Source organism: Lissotriton helveticus, chromosome 7 (genome assembly GCF_964261635.1).
Source record: "Lissotriton helveticus chromosome 7, aLisHel1.1, whole genome shotgun sequence".
Classification (NCBI taxonomy): domain Eukaryota; kingdom Metazoa; phylum Chordata; class Amphibia; order Caudata; family Salamandridae; genus Lissotriton; species Lissotriton helveticus.
Window position 1 is genome coordinate 315,224,282 of NC_136068.1, and position 22,763 is coordinate 315,247,044.

Here is a 22,763-nt window from a genome sequence, read left to right on the forward strand (position 1 = left end):
AAGAAGTACAAACATTCCACAAAGGACCCGGCCTACATTCAGGGCACGGTCTCCGCAGACTCCATTATCACGGCCACAGCAAGGAGGGCGGCTAACGTACCCACTACCTCGGGCCCGCCACCGGATAAGGAGAGCAAAAGGATGGATCTGGTGGGCAGAAGGATCGAACGGAATGCCGCGACCCACTGGCGCATGGCTAATTCCAACGCCCTGATAAACAGGCACATGTACCAGATCATGGAGGGGCTGGGGCAGTTGGTGAAGGACCTGCCCCAGGATGCCAGGCAGAAAGCCGAAAAACTGGTTGAAGAGGGAAAAACGCGGCAAATTCTTGCCTTAAGACGGCCCTGGATGGGGCAGACACAGCCAGCAGGCTCATGATGATGGGTGTCACGGAAAGGAGGCACGCCTGGCTCAGGATCTCAGGTTTCAAACCGGAGGTGCAACACAGCATCCTGAACACACCGTTCAACGGCAACACGCTTTTCGGAACAACAGTTGATGAAACGCTCAGTCAACTGAAAAAAGATAACGAAACAGCAAGATCCATGGGAGCATTGCAGTTCAGAGGGAACAAGAGGGGCACCCCGTCACGGAGGCCCGGCGGGAGAGGCGGAAACCAGCCAGGTACATCACACCAGGCTTTCCAGCAAACGCACCAAGCAGACTCGCAGGCTCAGCATGGTCAGCAGAAGCAGTCCTGGCAGTACCAACAAAGAGGCCAGTCCTTTCGAGGGAGAAATGGACGGGGACAAAATAGAAGAGGGGGCCAGCAGCCCGCCTCTAAGTGACTTCAAAAAACTCCGTGTGCCCGCCCACAAAAAGGCCCCAGGGGGCAGCACGTACAGATGGGTCAAGACAAACTAGACCCCTACGACCACATGACACCAGTGGGAGGAAGATTAAGATTTTACCTACGAGAGTGGAGAGACATCACATCAGACAAATGGATCCTCAACATTATCCGATTCGGATACTGCATAGAGTTGGAGGGGAGGCCAACAAGCAGAAAACCAAAAAGAAAAGCACTAGCAAGCAAGCAGCTGCAGTGTCTTCAGGAAGAGGCAAAGGAACTCCTGCGGAAGCAGGCCATAGAACGGGTACCCTTCAAGGAAAGAAACACAGGAATATACTCCACGTACTTCCTGGTGCCAAAGGTAGACGAGACAATGAGACCCATTCTGGACTTACGGTTCCTGAACAAATTCATAAGAACGCAAAAATTCAAAATGACCTCCCTGCAAGAGGTACTCCCACAATTGCAGACCGGGGACTTCATGGTCACAATAGACCTCAAAGACGCCTACCTGCACATCCCAATGAACAGAAAGCACAAGCACATGCTCAGGTTCACCATTGGAGAAAGCCACTACCAGTTCACGACACTGGCCTTCGGACTAAAATCAGCACCAAGAGTTTTCACAAAGTGCCTCGCAGCAGTCGCAGCGCACTTACGAAGGCAAGGAATACACGTATACCCTTACCTGGACGACTGGCTGGTGAAAGCAAACTCATACCAGAAATGCAAGCAGCATGCACAGACCGTGACAAGCACGCTCATAAGCCTGGGGTTCTCCATCCATTGGAAAAAATCATCAATGGAGCCGGAACGAGTGAAGATCTTCCTGGGGGCACAGATCAACACCTTACAGGGCAAGGTGTTCCCCAGCGAGAAGAGGGCGAGGGCGCTGGTGAAGGAAACTCGCCTCTACCGGAAGGGACAAGCTCGGACAGTGAGGACTGCGAGCAAGATCATGGGCATGATGGCATCATGCATCCACCTGGTACCAAATGTACGACTCCACATGAGACCCATTCAAGAATGGCTACAGGAACAATGGTCACAAGCTACAGGCGGTTGGGAGGATCTAGTGGTTGTAACGCACGCAGTGCAGGAGATGGCATGGTGGACCATGGAGAACATAACAAGGGGAAAGCCTTTAACGCCCCCAACGCCAACAGTGACCATCACCACAGACGCATCCCTGAAGGGATGGGGTGCTCACATGGAGGAGCTCAAGGTGAGGGGACTGTGGACGACAACCGATGCGGCAAAGCACATCAATTACCTAGAACTGAAGACAATCTTCCTTGCACTGAAAGCCTTTCAAACAAGACAGTACAAACACAAGGTATTGATACAAACAGACAACACCACTGCGATGTTCTACATCAACAAGCAGGGGGGCACACAGTCAGCACCGCTTTCAACGCTGGCGCAGGAGATATGGAGATGGGCCATCCCTCTCAAGATAGACCTGCTAGCCATACACCTACCAGGGAAGGACAACATACAAGCCGATTGGCTCAGCAGGCAGACATCGGCATCCCACGAGTGGGAGCTCAATGCTCAGGAGACAAGGTACCTGTTCGACAGGTGGGGGACACCATCGGTGGACCTGTTTGCCACACGCCAAAATGCAAAATGCCAAAACTTCGCATCCAGGCAGCCCGAGGAGGGGTCACTAGGGAATGCCCTATGGATAGATTGGTCAAGGACATTTGCTTACGCCTTTCCCCCGATACCACTGATGCACAGAGTGCTGAGCAAGTGCAGAGTGAGCAACATGACACTGATACTGGTCGCACCGCAGTGGGCGAGGCAGACATGGTACTCGCAGATCATGGAGATGACACAGTGTGCACCCCACAGATTCAGCAGGAGGAAAGACCTACTCTCCATGCAGAACGGAGAGGTACTACATCCAGAGCCAGAGAGCATGAGCCTAATAGCGTGGCTCCTGAGGACATAGAGTTAGCACATTTGAGACTACCAGAAAGCACCCTGAGGGTACTTCGGGAGGCACGAAGGCCCAGCACTCGAAAGTGCTACGTTGCGAAATGGAAAAGATTCACAATATGGTGCAGACAGGAAAGACTCCACAATAAAATGAAGCGGGACTCCACAGTGCTAAGGTACCTGACGCACTTGCTGGAGAAGAACCTTAGCTCATCCTCTTTAAGAGTTCACTTGGCAGCAATAGTCGCCTACACAAGGGGAGAAACGTGCAGGAGCTTCTTCACATCACAGGTGGTGAAGAGATTCCTAGAAGGAGCGAAAAGGATTGCACCACCCAAGCGGGTGCCGCCACCTGCATGGAACTTGAACACAGTCCTAACGGAACTCATGAAAGAGCCCTTTGAACCACTTCACAAGGCCTCCCTAAAGATGCTAACTATGAAAACAGCTTTCCTGGTTGCAATAACGTCCTTACGCAGAGTAAGCGAGCTTCAAGCGCTGACGCTACAAGAACCCTACATACAAATACACAATGATAGAGTTGTGATGAGGACTGACCCACACTTCATGCCGAAGGTGGTATCCAAATTTCACATGAACCAGTCTATACAGATACCGAGTTTTTTCCAAAAACCAACGACTAGCGTAGAGCGAGCTCTGCACACCCTGGACGCCAGAAGGGCAGTCATGCACTACATTGAAAGAACAAAGGGACACAGGAAAACAAAACAGTTTTTTTTGTCATTCGCAAACAGCTTCATGGGGAAAGCAGTAACGAAAAAGACCATTGCACGATGGATCGCACAGACGATTCAACTCTGCCACAAGCGTGCAGGACAAGAACTGGCAGAGGGGACACGTGCCCACTCCACCAGGAAGAAGGGAGCTACAATAGCCTTCCTGGCTAACACACCCATAGAGGACATATGCCTGGCGGCAACATGGGCTTCGGTGCACACGTTCACAAAGCACTACTGTGTGGACATACAAATGAACAAGGAAGCTCAAGTTGGACAGAAGGTGCTACAGCATATATTCAACACCCAACGCTCATCTTCCACCCAGCCGCCACAGAGATGAGAAACCGCTACAAAATCTATGCACAGCATAGTGAATCCAGAAAGATTCACGCTGCAAAACGAATAGTTTTCTTACCTGTCGGTGTAGTTTTGCAGCTTGAAGATCTTTCTGGATTCACTAGCGAACCCACCCACCTCCGCCAGAAAGATGAGGCTGGAGAGAGAAGAGGTGGTTAACTAAAGAAAGGACTTTAAAAGTACAAAGCGGTAAATACCAACTGAATAGAACATTGCCATTACTTCGAAAACGAAAGAAACACGGAAAAAAAGAACCCGAAGATGGCGCCCAAGAGTGGGAGCTTCCGCAGGAAGCATGCCGACGTCACCGGAAATACACCCAAGGGGGTGTGACGCCGACGCCCACCTGGGCTAAGAGAAAAAAAAAAACCAAAAAAAACCAAAGAAAAGACTATGAATCCGGACCCAACCACAAGACCGCGGAATAATGCACAGCATAGTGAATCCAGAAAGATCTTCAAGCTGCATAACTACACCGACAGGTAAGAAAACTATTCGTTCTTTCCTGGAACAATGCATTGTAGTAACAGTGAGTCATGAGGTGCTATTGACGTATGTGGGTTGTGTACTTTGTTTCATTCCACTTATTTTTAAAAACTAAAAAATCTCAACATTGGCAATGTGAAGGAGATTTTAAGCTGTTTGAAGTGTTGGAACCACTTAATCTCATTATTACTAAACTGGTAGAACTGGTTATGTCGCCTTTGGAGTAGAGAAGAAAATTCAAAGTTGTTGAAATGTAAAAAGAACAATATCAGATGACCGGCGGAATTAAAACTGCAATGCAAACCTGTACGTTTTAATTTTTTTTTTTTTAAGTCGAGGTTATTCGTGGATTTTTACACATCCTTGCTGGCAAACATGTGCTTTCTGTATTGATGAGTAGGTTTGCTTAATGTAGTGTACTTTTGCGTTATGGTTATTTCTGTAACATCCTGTAATAGGAACATTTCTAAAATAACTGATTAAATTAGTTTATTGTATTGAAGGTTATCGAGCTGGTCAAGAAATATGGCACCAAGCACTGGACTTTGATTGCAAAACACCTGAAAGGGAGAATGGGCAAGCAGTGCAGAGAGCGGTGGCACAACCACTTGAACCCAGAAGTGAAGAAGTCGTCCTGGACGGAGGAAGAGGACCAGATCATTTATGATGCTCATAAATGCTTGGGTAATCGTTGGGCTGAGATAGCCAAGCTGCTTCCTGGACGGTAAGGACAGAGTCCCAAGCGGATAGTAGAATTAGTGGGTTGGTGATGTCGCTCACCTTGATTAGCGTTAATTAAGCCAGGTACTTATTTAAGGTCCTCATAGTTTATAGTTAATCTAAGTTGTGGTTATGTTACCCCAAAAAAATAATAATTGGCGATCCTGCAATTTCCTTCTTTTAGCATTTCTGTATGTAGTGTGTAACATGGATGTAAATTGATACAGTATGTTTTGTTTAAAATGTTCTCAAAATTAAGAGTAAAAAAAATGTTTTCTTTGTAAAAGAAAAAGTAAAGAGATTCCCTGACATGGGATGTTAAATCATCATTCATAATAATTAGTATACAGCAGCTAGATTACATCCTAGAGTGCATTTAAAATGTGTTGTTCGGACATTTTCTCTTCAAATATAACTTTAAAATATGCCAATAGATGTAGCACTTGAAATGGCTGACTGCACTTTTAAAGCTGCTCTCTGGGACCAAACACGTCCTGTATCAGACCTATCTCTGCTAATTCCTCCTGCTTATAAGAGGCACGGCGAAAACTGACCCATTCATTGATGTGGTATTGCCCTAGTTAATTTTCTAGGATTATTGTAACTGTTATATATGTTCGCTCAAGACCCTGAAAGACCTCCTTGGACTTTTATGTAATTTCTCAGAACTTCATGCTTTTCAAAGCGGAGGGTTCTTTTGTTTTTGACCAACTGTCTATGTATCAGTTACTCACTAATTTTCTTAATCCTATATTCAGTATTAACATTAGTATTCAAGGACCCCAAGTTGTACTGCCTGTGCTGGTGGCTTTGAATGTCCTTATTTTATATGGCTTGTCTTTGTTTTTGTATAGTCATATTTTTGCTCTTCGAGGCTTTGTACTGAAGCTTAATTAGAGACTTGCATTAATTGGTTAATTATTTGACTCCGCTTTCGCGAATTACTATGTATCATTTGAGGAACCATGCCCTTGGATGGAAAGGATTTGCGTAGAGAAAGGTTTACACATGACAAGCTTGAGATACACTCGCTCGTTTCAGACCTAGACTCTTACAGACCAGCAAAATTAGTTTAAGCATGCAACTTTAAAAATCTGTAGGCCATTTCGGCTCACTCCTGCCCTGTTACAGCTGCCTAGGTCAACCGCCGCAAATGAAGGGGGGCGGGGGGTCGGGTATTACATATGCAATTAATGTCGTTGGTGTCTGAACTATAGCCTTTTGGAACTTAACTTAGAAGTGATTACTAGGGAGAAGTAAACCTTCATCAAGAAAAGACTGAACTACTTGGTATTTGTATAAATAGCAACACTTGACGCACACCAGTTCGAGGAAAAAAAATAATCCTACAGTAAAGGTTTCAAACCTGGATCTGTTTGCACCTAAATTGAGGCATACATTAAACCCTTTAGTGTGTTGTCAAATGTATGGGTGAAAGGGCGAATAGGGAATTGGAGGGGAGATAAGTACAATCCCTCTTTGATTGGTTAGTAACATCTGAGAAGGAAAACTGTTTAATCTTTCTGTTTTTCAACAAACAAACATTGCTCCTATACTCCAGTGTGGTCCTTTTGACAATCCAAATGTATTGCATTACCACCACGAAAGAAGCAGAGAGCTTTCCACGTCTTCCTCTTGTGCAGAGGCATTGTGGCTAGATGGGTCTCCCTTGTTGCATTCTCAAAATACATGCATGGTGAAATAGCCCAAAATGTAGCTGAAATGCATAGAAATTCTGAATGCTTGTTGGTTTGCATAAATTGTGTATAATAGAGAAAGCATTCTATAGAATGATCTCCAAAATTAATAATAATAATAATATTGAGCTTATAGAGCGCTCAGTAACGCCATCACGGCGTGTCCCCGCGCTGAAGCTGTCATAGGAAAAAAAAACAGCAGACAAAAAAACCAGGATCTAGGCAGTGTATAGATGTGTTTTAAGTAAGGTCCTAAACCGCGTTTCACTGCTCTCCAGTCTCAGAGCAGGGGGAAGTTTGTTCCATTGTTGAGCTGCTTGGAGCGCAAAGGAGCGTCCGCCCATTCTAGCCTTCCTAATCCTGGGGACTGTCAGCAGTCCGGTACCCTCCGAACGGAGGGTCCTAGTTGGTTCATATCGGCTGACTAGATCCTTTAGATAAGTCGGTGACCTGTCCCAGACGATACGGTGACAGAAGAGGAGGCACTTAAACAGCACACGCTTCTTCACAGGTAGCCAATGAAGCGCATCCAGCGCCATTTTCGAGCTGGCTCTCCTGGGTCTTCTTAACACCAGTCTGGCGGCGGAGTTCTGTATGACTTGTAGGCGACCTATGCTGCCCTCGGTTGCCCCAAGGAACAGTATGTTGCCATAATCTAACCGCGAGGTCACCAGTGCCTGCGTTAGTGTCCTTCTGGCCGATAAAGGGAGGAGGTCTAGAGTTTTGTTTAGGGTCTTTAGTACTCCAAAACATTTGCCCACAAGACGCCTTATGTGGCCATCATATGAGAGAGCGGGATTCATCCAGATTCCTAAGTTCTTAGCCTCCTGACAGGGTATGGGGGTGGGGCCCAGACATGAAGGCCACCACTTGGCCGACCAGTTATCGCTTTTACCCCCTACCACCAGTACCTCTGTTTTAGAGCCATTGAGTTTTAGACAATGGGCATCCATCCATTCTGCTAGTGCTTGCATACAGGATTTAAAGTTGTTAGGGGTGTTGGAGGTGTTCAGCGATAGAGAGAGTAGCAGCTGGGTGTCGTCAGCGTACAACACCAATTCCACCCCAAAGGATTGTACAACTTTCGCCAGGGAGGCCATATATAGGTTAAAAAGAGTGGGGCTCAGAGCTGAGCCCTGAGGCACTCCCTGGTCTAGTGACATCTCCACTGAGCGGCATGTCCCTTGCTGTACCTGGAAACATCTTTCCGTCAGAAACGATTGCAACCAGCATAGCGCCGGACCACCGACCCCGGCTTCGTTCAGACACCGTAGCAGGATGGAATGTGCTACGGTGTCAAAAGCCGCACTTAGGTCGAGCATAATCAAGGCCATAGTATGCCCTGCATCTGCCCCTGCTCTTGAAGTCTCAGTGGCTCGTAGGAGGGCCGTCTCCGTGGAGTAGCCCGCCCTAAATCCTGATTGTGAGGGATGGAGTAAATTCCATTTTTCCAGGTGCTCTGTGAGCTGAGCATTAACCACCTTCTCAGCCACCTTCGCCACGTACGGCAATAAGGAAATAGGTCTTAGGTTTTCTAGCACCTCCAAGCTTACATTCGGTTTTTTCCTTATTGGCAGTACTATGGCCTTCTTCCACTCCATCGGGACCTGTTGAGAGGAAAAGGAGGTTTGTAGGACGTGTCTGATGTGAGGTTCCAGGGCTGTCAGGCCCTCTGAGATGACCCAGGCAGGAGCCGGATCATTAGGGGATCCAGATTTCACACTTCGACAGATCTTTATTAGCTTATCAGCTGCGGGGACATCGAAAGTTATTAATGAGGCATCAGGAGTTGTCAGTGAGCTATCTGCTATAAAATCTATACCCTTATCTGGTTGTTGAGAGAAGGAGGCGTAAATCTTTTTGACTTTACTGGAGAAAAAGACAGCGACTTTATTGCATCCTTCCAAGGAAGTCTTAGTAGGGGTATTAGAGCTAGAGACTATTGATATTTCTTTGTAAATTTTAAACAATTCTCGCGAGGAGCACTCGGCATCCTCAATACGAGTCTGAAAGTATTTGGCTTTTGCTCTACGCACCGCATACTGATAGCTCCGGTGTGCTGAGCTATAACTGTTTTTTTCTTGTTCACTCGGGTTCCTTCTCCATCTCCTTTCAAGCTTTTTGCAGTTAGATTTTGTTTGCTGGAGTTCGGTAGTGAACCAAGGTGCAGTACGCTGTCTGCCCTCTCTGGCTTTACCCTTGCACATGGGAGCTAGCTCATCCAAGGTGGCAGTTACAAGTAGATTAAAATCCTTGTTCGCCTGATCACAATCCGTGAAACGAAAAGGTTGTGCTTTCTGGATAGCGTCTATAAAGTTTTCTTTGGAATATTGTCTCCATTTGCGTTTCATAGTATTTCCTTTCCCATTATCCATAATCTTAGCAGTCTGGAGACAGCATTGAAAAGGGACCAGGAAATGGTCAGTCCAAGGGAGCTGACGAGGGGTGAGTACTTTTATCATATCCCAGCTCGCAAAGATAGGGTCCAAACAGTGACCCCTCTGATGTGTAGCTGCGACACTTAGCAGTTTGAGCTGTAATTCTTGTAAGACCAGGCGAACATCCTCTGCCTCCTTCTGTGCGGGATCCTCTAGGTGTAGGTTTAGGTCACCTAGCACCAGAACTTTATTGTGTTTAATTGCGGTCTGAGTTTTAGACTCCAGAAAGAAACCGAATCACTCCTGTGCTAGAATATTTTCTACTTTCCATCATGTTGTGAAATTATCACTCCATGGTGAAGCTCTTCTGCGTGCAGAATTCACTCTGTGCATCAATCTAGTGTTAATATAAGGCGTGCTTTAGCTAATCAGAAATGGATTTTCCATGTATGCTTGGCCTCAAGCTTAGATAATGCTTCTGAGGCATCTCTCCCTTTTCTGTGAGCTCCGATGACTTCCTTCGGACGCCATTCAAGGTTATTGGAGCCGTGAAGGGCGGCCAATGTTTGGGAGCCGAGTAAACTGTGAGAATAGAATCAGTTCATGAAGTAACACATATGCCGCTACAGTTAAACATTAGAAGATAAATTACAATCAGGGCATGCCTTTAATCTGTAGTGCACTGTCCTATTCAGGCCTTTCATTGATCAAAGAAAGTGATAGAGTTTAAGACGTCTGTATAATTGAAGAATAATACCACCTTTAATCTGTTTTGCTCAAATACATTGAGACCATTGCAAATAGATCTAATCCAATCAGAATACATGAAGGGGTGTCCATCCAGTCTGCAGCCTAGTCTTGCATCTTTCATCTTGACTAGATATTCATATTTTGGAAACTCCGCATCACATCTGAGTGACAGTGGCTCTTTTATATGATATAAAAGATCTGGGGGTTATATTCGCTTTCTCCCCTCCAGTTACTAAAAATATACATATTTGTTTCTTAGTATCTTGCTTTAGTTTAATGCTACAATCAAATAGTTATGGACATGTACTGTTCAGCGATCAAACCAACCATTGAAAGGTTTTAAATCTAATTGGTGACAAACTCACTGTCTTAATATATATTTTTCATAGTATTTGCTCTGATCTTGGTTATTGTTTTATAATCAATTATGTTTTAATGAGTTTGTGTTGAAGAAAACCAATCACTCCATAACCCTGCTTACATCTCACCAGCAGACAGGTTAGGTAGGAACAGGAGTCCAACATATCCTTGTAAGTGCATGTAAAAAGACCCGTATTTGCAGGGCACCCGAGCCCGAATGGGCCTCTCTGTTGGGGAAGCCCAGTGCTGACTGCTGCTTGTACTCGGGTGTTTTCTATATTAATGGAACCTGCTCACCTGCACTCCAGCCCGGACACACTTCTCCTGGAAGATGGCAGGCCGTCTGGCGCAGTCTTACATAGTTTGAGTTGCCTGCCTCCCTTGTACTGTCAGGTTACGACTCCACAGCCAAGTAGTAGCGATGTCAGCACGGTGCCCGGTCTCCATTTTGCCGAGGTCCAAGCTCCACTGCTCTTGCCGGTACAGTTTAATGCTCGATCTTCTACTTGCTTCTCTGGCGTAGCTGAGACTTGCGCTGCAGGGATCCGATATTCTATGAGGTCGGGTCTTTTTCTTAGGGAATTTAAGCTTATTTTTTATTCTGGACAGAGGTGTGGCGGGAGCTTCTTACCTCACTGCCATCTTGGCCTGCTTTCGTTAATGTTTTGATTGTTTGCGATCCCTTTGATTTAATCATATAATGGTAAAAATAGTGATAATAAAAATGTGTTGTATCACTATTACTATATGCACCTCTTTCCAGAGTCACTGTCTGAAGTTCTCGCATTTTTTTTTTTTTAAAAAGAACTTTATTCGTGATTGTACATGTTCAGCATAGTATACATTCAACATAAGCATGCCATACATCACGGTTTTCGTTTTTCTCCCAACCTACAGATACATTCAAAGCTTTAAACATTTGCTTTCAAGGCTCAGCGTCATTTCCAATAGCTATAGATTCTGTGTTCTTCAGATATTGCCCCCCTCCTCCCCGTACCCTCCCCCCACCCATCCAACTCTGGTGCTTCAGTCCTTCTGTCCATTCGATCCGCGCTCCCCAGCGCTGTTCCGTCTCTACCAGGATGTGCAGTGAGTCATTCTCCGCCCAACCCCCACACATCTCAATGCCTTTCTCATGCTATCAGAATTCCTCCGGGGCTCAGTACGCTTAAGTGACCTGGGACTGGGGCTGATCAATGTCTTCCAATGCTAGAAGCATAGTCTCCCAGTCCAGTGCCACCGGGAATTTCCGCCTCCAAACCCCCCCCCCCCCCCCCTTCTTCCTCCTTTCTAAGGGCAGCACTCTCTGCTCTACCCCATTTCACTACTTCCGTTCGCCATTGCTCCACCCTAGGCGCTCCCGGGGATTTCCACTGCATTGTGATTTTCCGGACCGCTATGAGTAGGGCCAAGTCTATAAATCTCAGTTTGGGCTTCAACTTCTTAGGGCGAGGCCAGGCTCCTATCAGGCAATACAATGCACTATCCTTCACTTGAATCTGGGTCACCTCTCGTAAAGTCTGGCACACCTCACTCCAATATCCCCGCAATCTCGGGCACGACCAGAGCATATGGTGGAAGTCCGCCTCGTCCGTTCTACATCTCGGGCATTGATGGGAGGCATTGGGGAACATTTTATGTATCCTCTTCGGAGTAAGGTATGCCCTATGGAGGATCATGGCCTGAATGTATTTAAATCTAGCATTTCTGGAGACCCTCCTCGGGTGTTCCAGAGCCACCTGCCAGGTCGTGTCCGTGAGTTCCTCCCCAGTATCTCTGGACCAGAGCTCTCTTAGGGTGTCCAGGGAGATCGCGGCCTGGGCCCTGATCCCGGTATACAGCCATCGAACCAGGTGTCCACCGGTCCCCATGTAGTGCATTAGGTGTACTAGTTCGTGTTGCTGTGGGTGGGTGCGTTGGGGCGCCCACGTCGTCCTAATGTAGTGAGAGATCGTGGCGTGTAGTAGGTAGTGTCTGTCCGATGCCCCGGTCACCTGCACGAAAGTACGGTGATCCAGTAGTAGGTCGTCCCCAAAGAAGCTGCCCACCCCTTCAATTCCAAGTTCTCGCATAATAAAGTCTTTGACAAATATTAAAGTGTCTTGTTTGCCTGTATACATTGCCAGTCATGTGACCTGCTACTGTAGTAAGCTAGGGAATCTAGCCTTGGTAAGCCTTTCCCCCAGGTGGGGGAGTCAAAGGACATGACAATCAAGTGCGTTGTAAAAGGGACACAGTATGGTTTTGGTAACTTTTAAATGTACATTTTAGACCTCATTTCATTTTGTAAAATAAAAACCTTTAAAAATAATTGCTGGCTTGGATCTCTGGAATGCCTTTGCAGTTAGGCTGATTGGTTCCGTGATACCTATATGTGTTGTGTTAGAGTTCCTTTGAGTTGAAAATATGCAGGTTAAGATGTCCGAGCATCTAAAGATGTGGACTGCTCAATTCCTACTGTACTTGAAGTTGTTTGTTCTTGGATAGGTGTGCAGATTTTAGTCCACTTGTAACCTACAGCTTCTGGTACTCCACTTTAAAAAAAACACTGTTAAAGCCCTACGCAATACCAGCCCAGCATTTGCAGATTATACCTTGGAAGAGCTTGAGAAAAAGGTGGGTGATTTGAAGTCAAAATAGCTCTCTCCCTCAATTATGGAAACGTTTTAAATATGGATTCTTTTAGCCATGACCAAGGGATGTGATCTCTCCATACTGAAAAGAATTGAGAACAACCGGTTTGCAGAAAAAGAAAAGTCTAGGTCTTATAATTAGGCCTGCTAAATGACAAGTGATTTGAAAGACGCTAAAGAACACAACCAATTGACACATTGGGGCTCCAGGATTAATTCTGATTGCAAACCAGCTTCATCTTTCATTTTCTTTTTGTATGGTTACTGCTAAGATGGCACTTGATAATCTTTCGACTGCTGCAAGATTAACAATATGCCATAACACGGCAGAGGATATCGAAAGCGCCCACCCCCCTTCTCCCGCTACCCCACTGCAGCTGATCATTTGCTATCTTTGGGTTAATAGTCACAATACTGAAAGTCAATCTTGCCAATTTTGCCCCACTTTTTGTGAGTGCTTGGCTCTAGTTTGTAGCCTCCTTCTACAAACTCTACTTGGATAGAGGTGCGGCTTGATGCCTTCAGGTGTTTAGCTACCAGAGGAATCTCATTGGCGAAAAGCTGCTTCCTATGAGCTAAATTATTTTCAGTTATCTCTGCCTGACATGCAGTTGAATGTTTTATAGTGTATTGCTCAGAAAGGAATTCAAACTGGCAATCAAGACATTTGCTATTGTATATTGCAAAAGGTTTTCATACCTCCTCTCCTAGCTAGGTGAGATCATTCAGAATGAGCACCATGAATGTGTGGACGATGGGGATGCTAAAGAATATTTTTCACAGATCAGTGACTTTTTCTTCTCCACCATTTATATTAGTCTCCAACATTCCAGATCACCTATGACTGTTCTTCTTGTCACATACTTTACTTGATCTTCGCTTGGGCTTTTTTCCCAAAAACACGATTGTTAACAAGACCCTGTTTGCTTCTGTCAGGACGGATAATGCTGTAAAGAATCATTGGAATTCTACCATTAAAAGGAAAGTGGACCTCGGATTTTACACTAACAAGACCTCCAGTGCAAGCAAGCTGCCAACTATGTTGGTGAAGAATGAAGATATTGCTACACCACTTTCTGATGAGGTAGGAACTTTATATGTAATGGAAAAATTGAGTTGCTCGACTGGAAATCTATCCGCAGATACAATGAACGAACAACCGTGAAAGCAGAGAAGGATGTCTGTCTGTATTGTTGAGATTCTAATGTCATTGTATCAACTCCATGATCTCTACATTGCTGACATGCTTTAAAATGCAGATTCCAAGTGACAGTCGGAGACTATCTAGCACTCCTGCACATAACTTTCCTTGTCATTAATGCTTTTGGTGTACCTATTGCACTTTGCGCCTGTTTAACCTTGCGTAGCATAGCAATTTGGATCAGTACTGCTCAGAGAAGTTTAATTTGAAATGTCCCACAAGTGCTTTGCTTTGGTAATCCACCTGTTGGCGATGAGCAGTCCCTATCACCAATTTGCTGGAAGGTTGATTGTCATGCCATCCATTCATGATGAACAAAGGTCTGAGTCTGGTGCTCTATGACGTCTATAGTTTTCAAGGACGCTATTGTGCAATGTCTTTTGGAAAACTGCACCCATTTTGAGTTTCCTCATCCTACTGCAAAAGATTAGCAAAGTCTGAAGTTTAAATAAGTGTTACGACAGACATAACAGATGGAGTCATTTTGGTGGTGTCACTGACATAACTTCTTACCTCTTCTAAAGCACTTTCTATTTCAGTGAATAAGACCAGGCTTAACTCTGCAATTTTCCTAGCAACGCAGTTTTGTTCCTTGTGCTGGACTCATTGTCCATACACATCAACCGCATCTGCTGTCATTTCCTATAATCCGGTCTATTCACTTTCCTCTACTCAATGTGCGTTTGAGTTATCAGTTATGCTGATGGACCAAGGCTAGTGAGGAAGTACAGTTCTTAAGATCTCAGATTATTTTTTACCTACAAAATCAACAAATAATATCACAAAGCAATAATAGTGGAGTTACAGATAAAATGCAAACAAATCTCGAGTGCCAACTTTGTCCCAGTGCAAATGCTTGTATTGATGTTTTCTTCTTAATATAAACAATGTTTTCCCCTTTCTAGAAACCCCCTTTTGCCAGTTGGCCTTCTAGTGTACTTGAAGTTAACCTGGCTGCCACTGAAACAGACATTAATGCTGCCTCAGCGGTACTTACACTGGATCCTGAAACTGTGCAGCAGACAATAAAATTGGAGCCAATTGATGAATTTCAAGAAGAATTTCAAGAGTCTGAGGGTGTGTGTGAGGACGATTACAAGAATGGCATTGATCAAAAGGAAGAAGTCCTGGAAGAGGTAGAGATTAAAGTAGAGAGTCCTGATCCACTGGCCATGACTACCACATCAGTGGCAGTAACAGGAGAACCTTCCCCTGAGCAGTGGGTAGTGGAGTATGTGAACTTTTTGGGAAATTCTACAGCTCCTGCCTTCACAGAAGTTTTGGACATGATGGAGTCTGTAAGTGGCATGATTTAACTGACCATAACTTATTGCAAACATTACTAATTTTCATATTTAGATTGTGGTATTTGGTTGTTTTATGTATCGACTGTGTTCCTTTTTCGTGTTTCAAATGCAATATTGTCCAGTGTTTAATTGAAATAGGCCGGCTGCATGTCTGATATTCCAATGTCACAATCTTTCAGGTCCAGTTGTGCTTCTTTAATAACCCATAGCTAAGTCCTGGGTAGGTGGGGCACAGAGCAGTCAGACTTAATCAAAGGAACGTGTGTAAAACATTTAGAAGTACCACAGCAGATAAGCAATAAACACAACACAATAAAAATCCAACACCAATTTCTAAATACATTCTATTTTTTTGTAAACTGCACATCAAAACAACAAAATCTATTGCGGGAAACAGGAGATATATTTCAAAGGTAAGTAAAATTGCTTTACCTTAGTCTTATATGCATTAATCGTTGCAAGCAGTTTGTACCCAATAGGCTAAACCACCCAATAGAACGCTCTTGTACTAGCCACAATGGGTTGGGAGAGTGTCACAGAGACCACTTAGGTGGTCCATGCAGAGTGCTTTTTTTTAGGTTTTGTAGCGGATACCCTGGCGTAGATTAGGATTTTTGTGTGAAACTAAAGTGGGACATTTTCCCTGAAGGTATATGATTATTCAAGCATTTCTCTAGAAAATGAGCGGCTGACAGCTTGTTTGTTGTTGCATGGTTCTATATAATGTACCCTTGCATATTTGGTGGTATAATGGCATTAAATTAGAAAGCAAAAGAGAGAGCAAGGGATATTTTTTCACTGGGTATGAAAATGAGATTACTCCTATTCCCCTGAAAGGAACTTGATACAACAAAAGGAGGAGTATCCCCTTACTGAGATTTCAAAAAAATCTCACTTGAGGGCGTACTTTCTGGCAAAAAGGAAAAATTCAACCTTTTGTTTAAAACCCCTCACTCACCCACCTAGTGGTGACATGCTTCATCATCGGGGTCCACCCTGGTGACCTAGCGTCACCAGGATGTGCTTCAACACCTGTACTACAGTGGAGCGGGTTGTGACTGTAGGTGCAAAAAAATGTTAAAAATTGTCCTGGTTTAACTCAAAATATAATTTTTATTTTAGAGCAATTAAACATTGTTCAGTTGCTCTAAAATAACAAGCATTGGAAATGCAATAGGTCTCGCAGCATTAGAGTTTGTGCTTTTAGAATTGTTTATGGTTTTTTTTTTTAAATCTTTAGCATTTTTGTTTCCTGTAGGCAATGCCACATAAATACAAAATGTGTCATTTACAATACCAAAGTTGAGAAACCAAAAGCGAAGCGAAACCACGTGACAAGGAGGAATGCAGCTATTAAGCTCCTGTACGGAGAGAGTGGCGCGCTGCATAAATGCTCTATAGCATATCATACATATTAGCCGTATTATTTTATATTTTAATATGTTTTGGTCATGAGCGTACCGGCAAACACCGGGTGAAATTAAGCCCCTGAATGAAGAGACTCTCTCACCACACAACTGCCATATAGCATACCGCGAGCACCTTCTGTTAAAACAACTTTGAGAGGGAAGTTTGAGGCATTCTTCGAGTTCATTTTTGTGCTCAGGACAACATTTTTATGACTGCTGTTCTAAAATGCGGTACACGACTCTACTGTGTATTATTATTTAATAAACTTGGCCAAAAACAGTGACGAAAAAGGTTATTTGGGGACTGCTTTCAATTACAACAAGCATTTCAAAGAAAAGCCGGGCGGAAATCAATTAGTAACAGGATACTAGGTTAACCAAGGGCGGCAGCATCTGGAAAGGCCATGCATTTCATGCATCTCCGAGACAGGCCGGGCCCCGCTGCCGGGCATTCACTCAGGACACGTTAAGTAAGGCCGGCCGGTGAAGGGTACAAGCGTCCTGGCAGGGCCGGACTGACAGCACATCTTTCAGTGCCACAACGGAGCAAGGTCTAAACACCTCTCCTGTACACCTTACAAATCAGAAGCCAGAGAAAGGGTGCACTTTTACATATATGTCGTATGTTTATATTTAGCAACCCGGAAGCGTGCGGTTAAAATAAATAAACTCGCGCACAATGGCCGGTGCACCGATACAAGGGTGGGCGCCTTTATTTACCGCCCACCGGCTGTTTATATTCCATCAGCACTTCTGAAAACAGCAGAGTAACAACGGGTTGCAATTGGAATATATCTCGGGTGCGAAACATTTATAGAAAAATTTAAACAATGCCGATAAAAACACCTGAAAATGTTTGTTCTGAGAGAGTCGATGAGATGTAGAACCGTCTATGAAAAAAGCGTGATTTGGTCAAGTGAATAAACAACAATTTACTTGTGGTGCCGCGTCCCATTCTCCTCAGAAAATGGAATTTATTATGTATGTGGGGACTGAAGTTAACTGCGCAAGAGTTCCTTTAAAACAGCCTCTCTGCTTCCCCCGAGCCCGGCGACGGGTCCAAAAAACACACACAAAACCCGCCAGTAATTCATGTACCTCCGGGCGATGCCTCCGACAACTTGCAGCTGCACCGGGGCATTGTTAGTTACGTGGATGAAATATCTCCTCGGCGGCCTCTCGCCCGCGAGTGACAGCAGAGAGGGGTTTAACAGCGACAATAAGGGCAGATCTGGGTTTACGTTTCGCTCTCTACCTGTCTCTCCCTCCTGCGGGTATTAATGGAAATGATAAATTCTTTAGCCTGGAAGCAGCGCGTCCTCTGTACCAGCCGGGCACGATTATAAAGGAAATCCGGCTAATTAATGCTTTCGAATGCCTCGAGTAAAACCCCCGTTAATATCCCTAGCGCTCTGCGGCCACCTCGAAGCGCCTTTTAATAAATCCTAAGGGGGGGTCGCTATATCTAAAAAGACCGAGGGCAGTGAGAGAGGAGAGTGGACAGAGCATCTAAGGAGCGACTGTGTAGCACAGATGGAGGGTAGTTATCTTAGAAGAGGTTGTTCTAGGGTATGCAGGGCAGAAGAAAGGATAACAAGGCGCTACCAGATGGTTACAAAAGATAAGATTTAGAAAACAGTGTTTGAAGCAGCCGAAAAGGACTGGAGGGCATGTGTTGAAGCCGGCTGTTTATACTTGCGTTGGGGTGTGAGACGAGGAGGGAGGGGAAGGGGGGGGGGGGGGGTGGCCTCGCCACCTCAGAGCACTGAGCCGGTAACACTTTGCTGCTGAGTTAGGAGCTAGCCCTCCACCAGAGCACTGCGGAGCTCAGAGTGCACTGGGGTAACGTTCACCTCTCAGCCTTAAGAGAAGAGCTGTATACCTTTGCTGCTGAGCACCCCGGGGTGGAGAACAGTTCAGAGCTAAATGCTGTGCACCAGCCCCTGACCACGGGCTGTGAACGGGCAGGCACTGGGTCCCGGTCCCAAAACAACTCAGCTCCGCAGAGCAATGCAGGCCGTGAAGTGCTTAGAAGTTAGCACTTAGCGCCAGGCTAAGTAACGGCTCCGCAGCAATGGCGGGTGGGGGGCTGCTTGTCACTTAGAACCAGGGGACAGAGCAGTACTGACTGACAGGCAGAGGGTGGCTCCAGTTTATACAGAGTCCTACACAGATGTGAAAGCCACTAAACTTAAATTAAATGAAAGTGTGCGCCATGCTCGCGCTATTTACATGAAAGCATCCTAAACCTCCAGGCAGAAGGTTTATACAGAGTCACACACAGATGTGAAAGTCGAACGTTTTTTTATTATACAGTTAATGCCATACAAAGCTGACTCTGCTAATAAAAAGTCAAGGCAAAACCGTTATCATTGCTACATACCATTTCTTTATATAAATAGAGACAAGACGGAGGGAAGAGAGGGGAGGGGGGAGGAGAAATGCGACACGGCGGGAAGGGGCAGGCAGGATGACTCAGGGGAGGGGGCGGAGCGGGGCAGAGCGGCATGTGGGTGTGAAGAAGCCGGGCCTTTGAAGTGAAGCTAAGCTTCACTTCAAAGGTGTCGGAGGAATGCGGGCGGCTGTGCACGCGCTTTTAAGCTCAATGCACATGCGCATTGAGCTTAAAAGTCACGGGCACTGCAAGGAATCGCCACGATTCCTTGCAAGTTAGATAAAGAGTCGATGAGCCCCTATAGTCTCGCTTGCTCGATGCGCATGCGCATCGACAGGCGAGACCTAAAAATTATATTTTGAGTTAAACCAGGACAATTTGTAACATTTTTTTGCACCTACAGTCACAACCCGCTCCACTGTAGTACAGGTGTTGAAGCACATCCTGGTGACGCTAGGTCACCAGGGTGGACCCCGATGATGAAGCATGTCACCACTAGGTGGGTGAGTGAGGGGTTTTAAACAAAAGGTTGAATTTTTCCTTTTTGCCAGAAAGTACGCCCTCAAGTGAGATTTTTTTGAAATCTCAGTAAGGGGATACTCCTCCTTTTGTTGTATCATAATGGCATTAAACCCAGTGATGTTGAGTTATTGAAAACCTAACAAACTGACTATTTCTTGTTACGGGAAGTCTTACTGTGGCAGCCAGATTAATTTTCAACTGTCCACGCAGGACAGACATCGCACCACATCTCAGGGAGCTCCACTGGCTCCCAAGACACACAAACTCGGTTCAAACTCTTCACCCACACATTCAAAGCTCTGCTCAACACGTGCACAGCCTGGCTGAACAGTGTCATCGCCTTCCACCAATCATCTAGACCCCACTGCTCAGCCGGGCTCCCGCTTGCTCACATTACTCGCATACATAGAATCAAAGCTGGAAGTCAAGCCTTCTTACACCGCTTCTAAAGCTTTAAAATGACCACCCACTTCAAACCATAGCCTCCTACTCGGGTTCTTCAAGAGGTTGAAGATATTGCTGTTTGCTTAAATCTCTGCCTTCCTACATTGCAAGGCAGTGACACCTGCTCAGTGCAAGGATCTCTTCATGGGTGATTGTGCGCACTACAAAAAAATATAATGTGATCAGTGAACCCTGATCAGTTTGGATGTTATTAATTTTCGACAGGAGCTGTTCAGGATTTACATTGATATTATTTACTCGTTAAAATTCACACATGGGTGTTTAATTCAACAAGGAATCAAATGATTCAAGGAATCTAGAATCAATCTGTAGGAAAGTGGATTAGTATGTGCTGGTGTTGTAATACCTCAACATGTAATAATGTCACAATATTTTATCAGGTCCTATTAGGTTTCTTTAGTAACCCGTTGTTCAGTCCTGGGTAGCAGCTGCACAGAGCAGTCTTCCGTAATCAAAGGAACAGGTTTAAATCATTTAGAAGTACCAGAAGAACAGGTAAGTAAGAAACGTGACACAATACGAATCCAAGAAACCAACAACTATTATCTTCATGGAGCTCAAGTCCCATCTCATCTTGTCCTGAGGTGTATCTTTATTGGAGCGGTTCTGGGTATGGACATTTCAGGAAGTTGCCACAGTCACTTGGACTATGATCCTGATGTTTCATGCAAGGGCTACTTTCCCACCATGATGGTACTGGAACTGCTTGATCTTGGCGTTTTGTATCTTCCTGGTGGACCAAACTCTGCAGGACATGCAGGCCGTTTAATAGAATCTTGGTCTGCTGTTGGTACATCATTTGGATGCCTTACAGACCTGATTCAGGTCTCCAATGAGCCAATAACAGAATTTCAGTGTTTGGTTCTGTATACCATTCTTTTGTGTGACCGTCCATTCGCCACAACACTCCCTGCTGTCTTCTCTTTGCCACATCCTTTTCAGAAGGGAGCTGCTAGTTGAATCTACAGCTGGCTATTTGCTTGCACAATGATGGGACTAAGAAGTTCCAGGTGAAGTATCAGCTCTAAATTGAATTTCCCATTTTGAAGAAAGGAAAGGCAGTTCAAAAACTGACCTTATTATGATGCATTGGCACCAAACTGATGGCTTATTAAACAAGCATTGGCATAGCCAATAGGTCTCGCTTTTGGTACCTTCTAAGTATTTAATTATGCAGCACAATATTCTTGGTGCAACAACAACTGTTGCATGGCTAAACACTTAAAAGGTCCCAACGGCGAGACCTATTGGCTATGCCAATGCTTGTTTTATTAGCTCATGCAATGAAACACCGCATGTAGCAGGGCTTCTCTGAGCTGTTTGGAAACTGACGAAGTCTGGATATGATTTAAAAACGGATGAGTTAAGATGCATGTCACTCCACTGCCAGACAACACTTTGAGCAAAGTTAGCGGTGTTGTTATCCCTGGAACTCTGGCACGCTCCTGGCATTGTCGCTGAGCTCTCCTAGCTCTATAGAGAAGTAGCGGGGGGGGAAGACAGGCGTTCTGCGTGAGAGATGACCGGTAAAATCAGGGGGAAGGTGTGTGTAAGACAAAGTTAGGCTGGAGGCAAAGGACTTCACAGAAACAAGGTAGTGATATAGAGGAGGGCAGGGAAAAGAAGACAGAATGAGAGCAGCAAGTTAGAGGACAGGAAAAGTCACTACAGAAGAGAAATGAGGGCACGAAACTGCACAGGGTAGGAAAGCGAGAGCTCTCCAGAGAACAGAAGCGCATGTGTGAGAGTAAAGAGAGAACAGGAAAAGTTGGACAAATGGATTACCAAAGGCAAACCAGTAAGGCGGGGAGGTGCAGTGGGGAGAAAATGAAATGGCGGAAGATAAGCGTGCCTGGGATGGCAATGTTCATAGAGGCTGCCGTAGGGTTGTGGTGGTGGTAGGGGGGGAGGGATTAGAACGGGCATGCCACACAAGTGAAATATGGGACACAGGCGTTAAAAACATAACTTGAGAAAACAGGAGATCCCAGAGACAAGTAAGGGAACGTGGGGTGGAAAGAACAATAAAGCCAGGCGGAGCAAATTTTAACAAAAACGTTTACTATATGAAAGTATCCTATTTCTCTTTTTTGATGGGGAATTGAACTAAAAAAAATAAAGCAGGCCGATAAAATATCTTTAAAAGGTTAGATCCAGAGGCGACGAGCACTCTACAATGTTTCACTTTAACCACTGTTACATAAGCAGTGAACTGGAGTAAAACTGCAGTGTTGCACACCGGCAAGCTAATGTGAAACCGAAGGTGAGAGGTCACACGTTGAAGAGAAGTCTTGTGCGGCCTTCCTGACTGTAGAAGTTGGTAACATTCCCTCTCTGTGGGGAGCTCACACAACAGTGTTACACGCGTTCCTGTGAGAACAACAAGCAATCAGAAAAAGGGAAGCTCTCTCATCACCACTTGAGGTGAAGCACCCAAAGCAAAGCGCAAATAGGACTGACCTCGTTAATGTTAATGAGAATGGAAACAGAGCATTCGACAGATCATTAATACTTTTACAAAATGTTATATATAAAATACTAGAAGTATAATAAGCACACAAAACAAAAAAAAAAAAGCCTTGAGGCTTGAAGTCTGCGAGCGA

At 45.1% G+C, this 22,763-nt stretch overlaps 1 protein-coding gene across 6 annotated transcripts in view; it reads left to right on the forward strand.

Moving 5' to 3' along the window:
• MYBL2 (MYB proto-oncogene like 2) overlaps positions 1–22,763 on the forward strand; it is a 230,784-nt gene that overhangs the window by 124,895 nt on the left and 83,126 nt on the right. For all 6 annotated transcript variants that reach the window (XM_078652136.1, XM_078652134.1, XM_078652139.1 and 3 more), the window contains 3 exons: positions 4,827–5,047; positions 13,798–13,945; positions 14,968–15,360. In XM_078652136.1, coding sequence (XP_078508262.1) covers positions 4,827–5,047; positions 13,798–13,945; positions 14,968–15,360 — 762 coding nt within the window. The remainder of the gene's footprint in view (positions 1–4,826; positions 5,048–13,797; positions 13,946–14,967; positions 15,361–22,763) is intronic.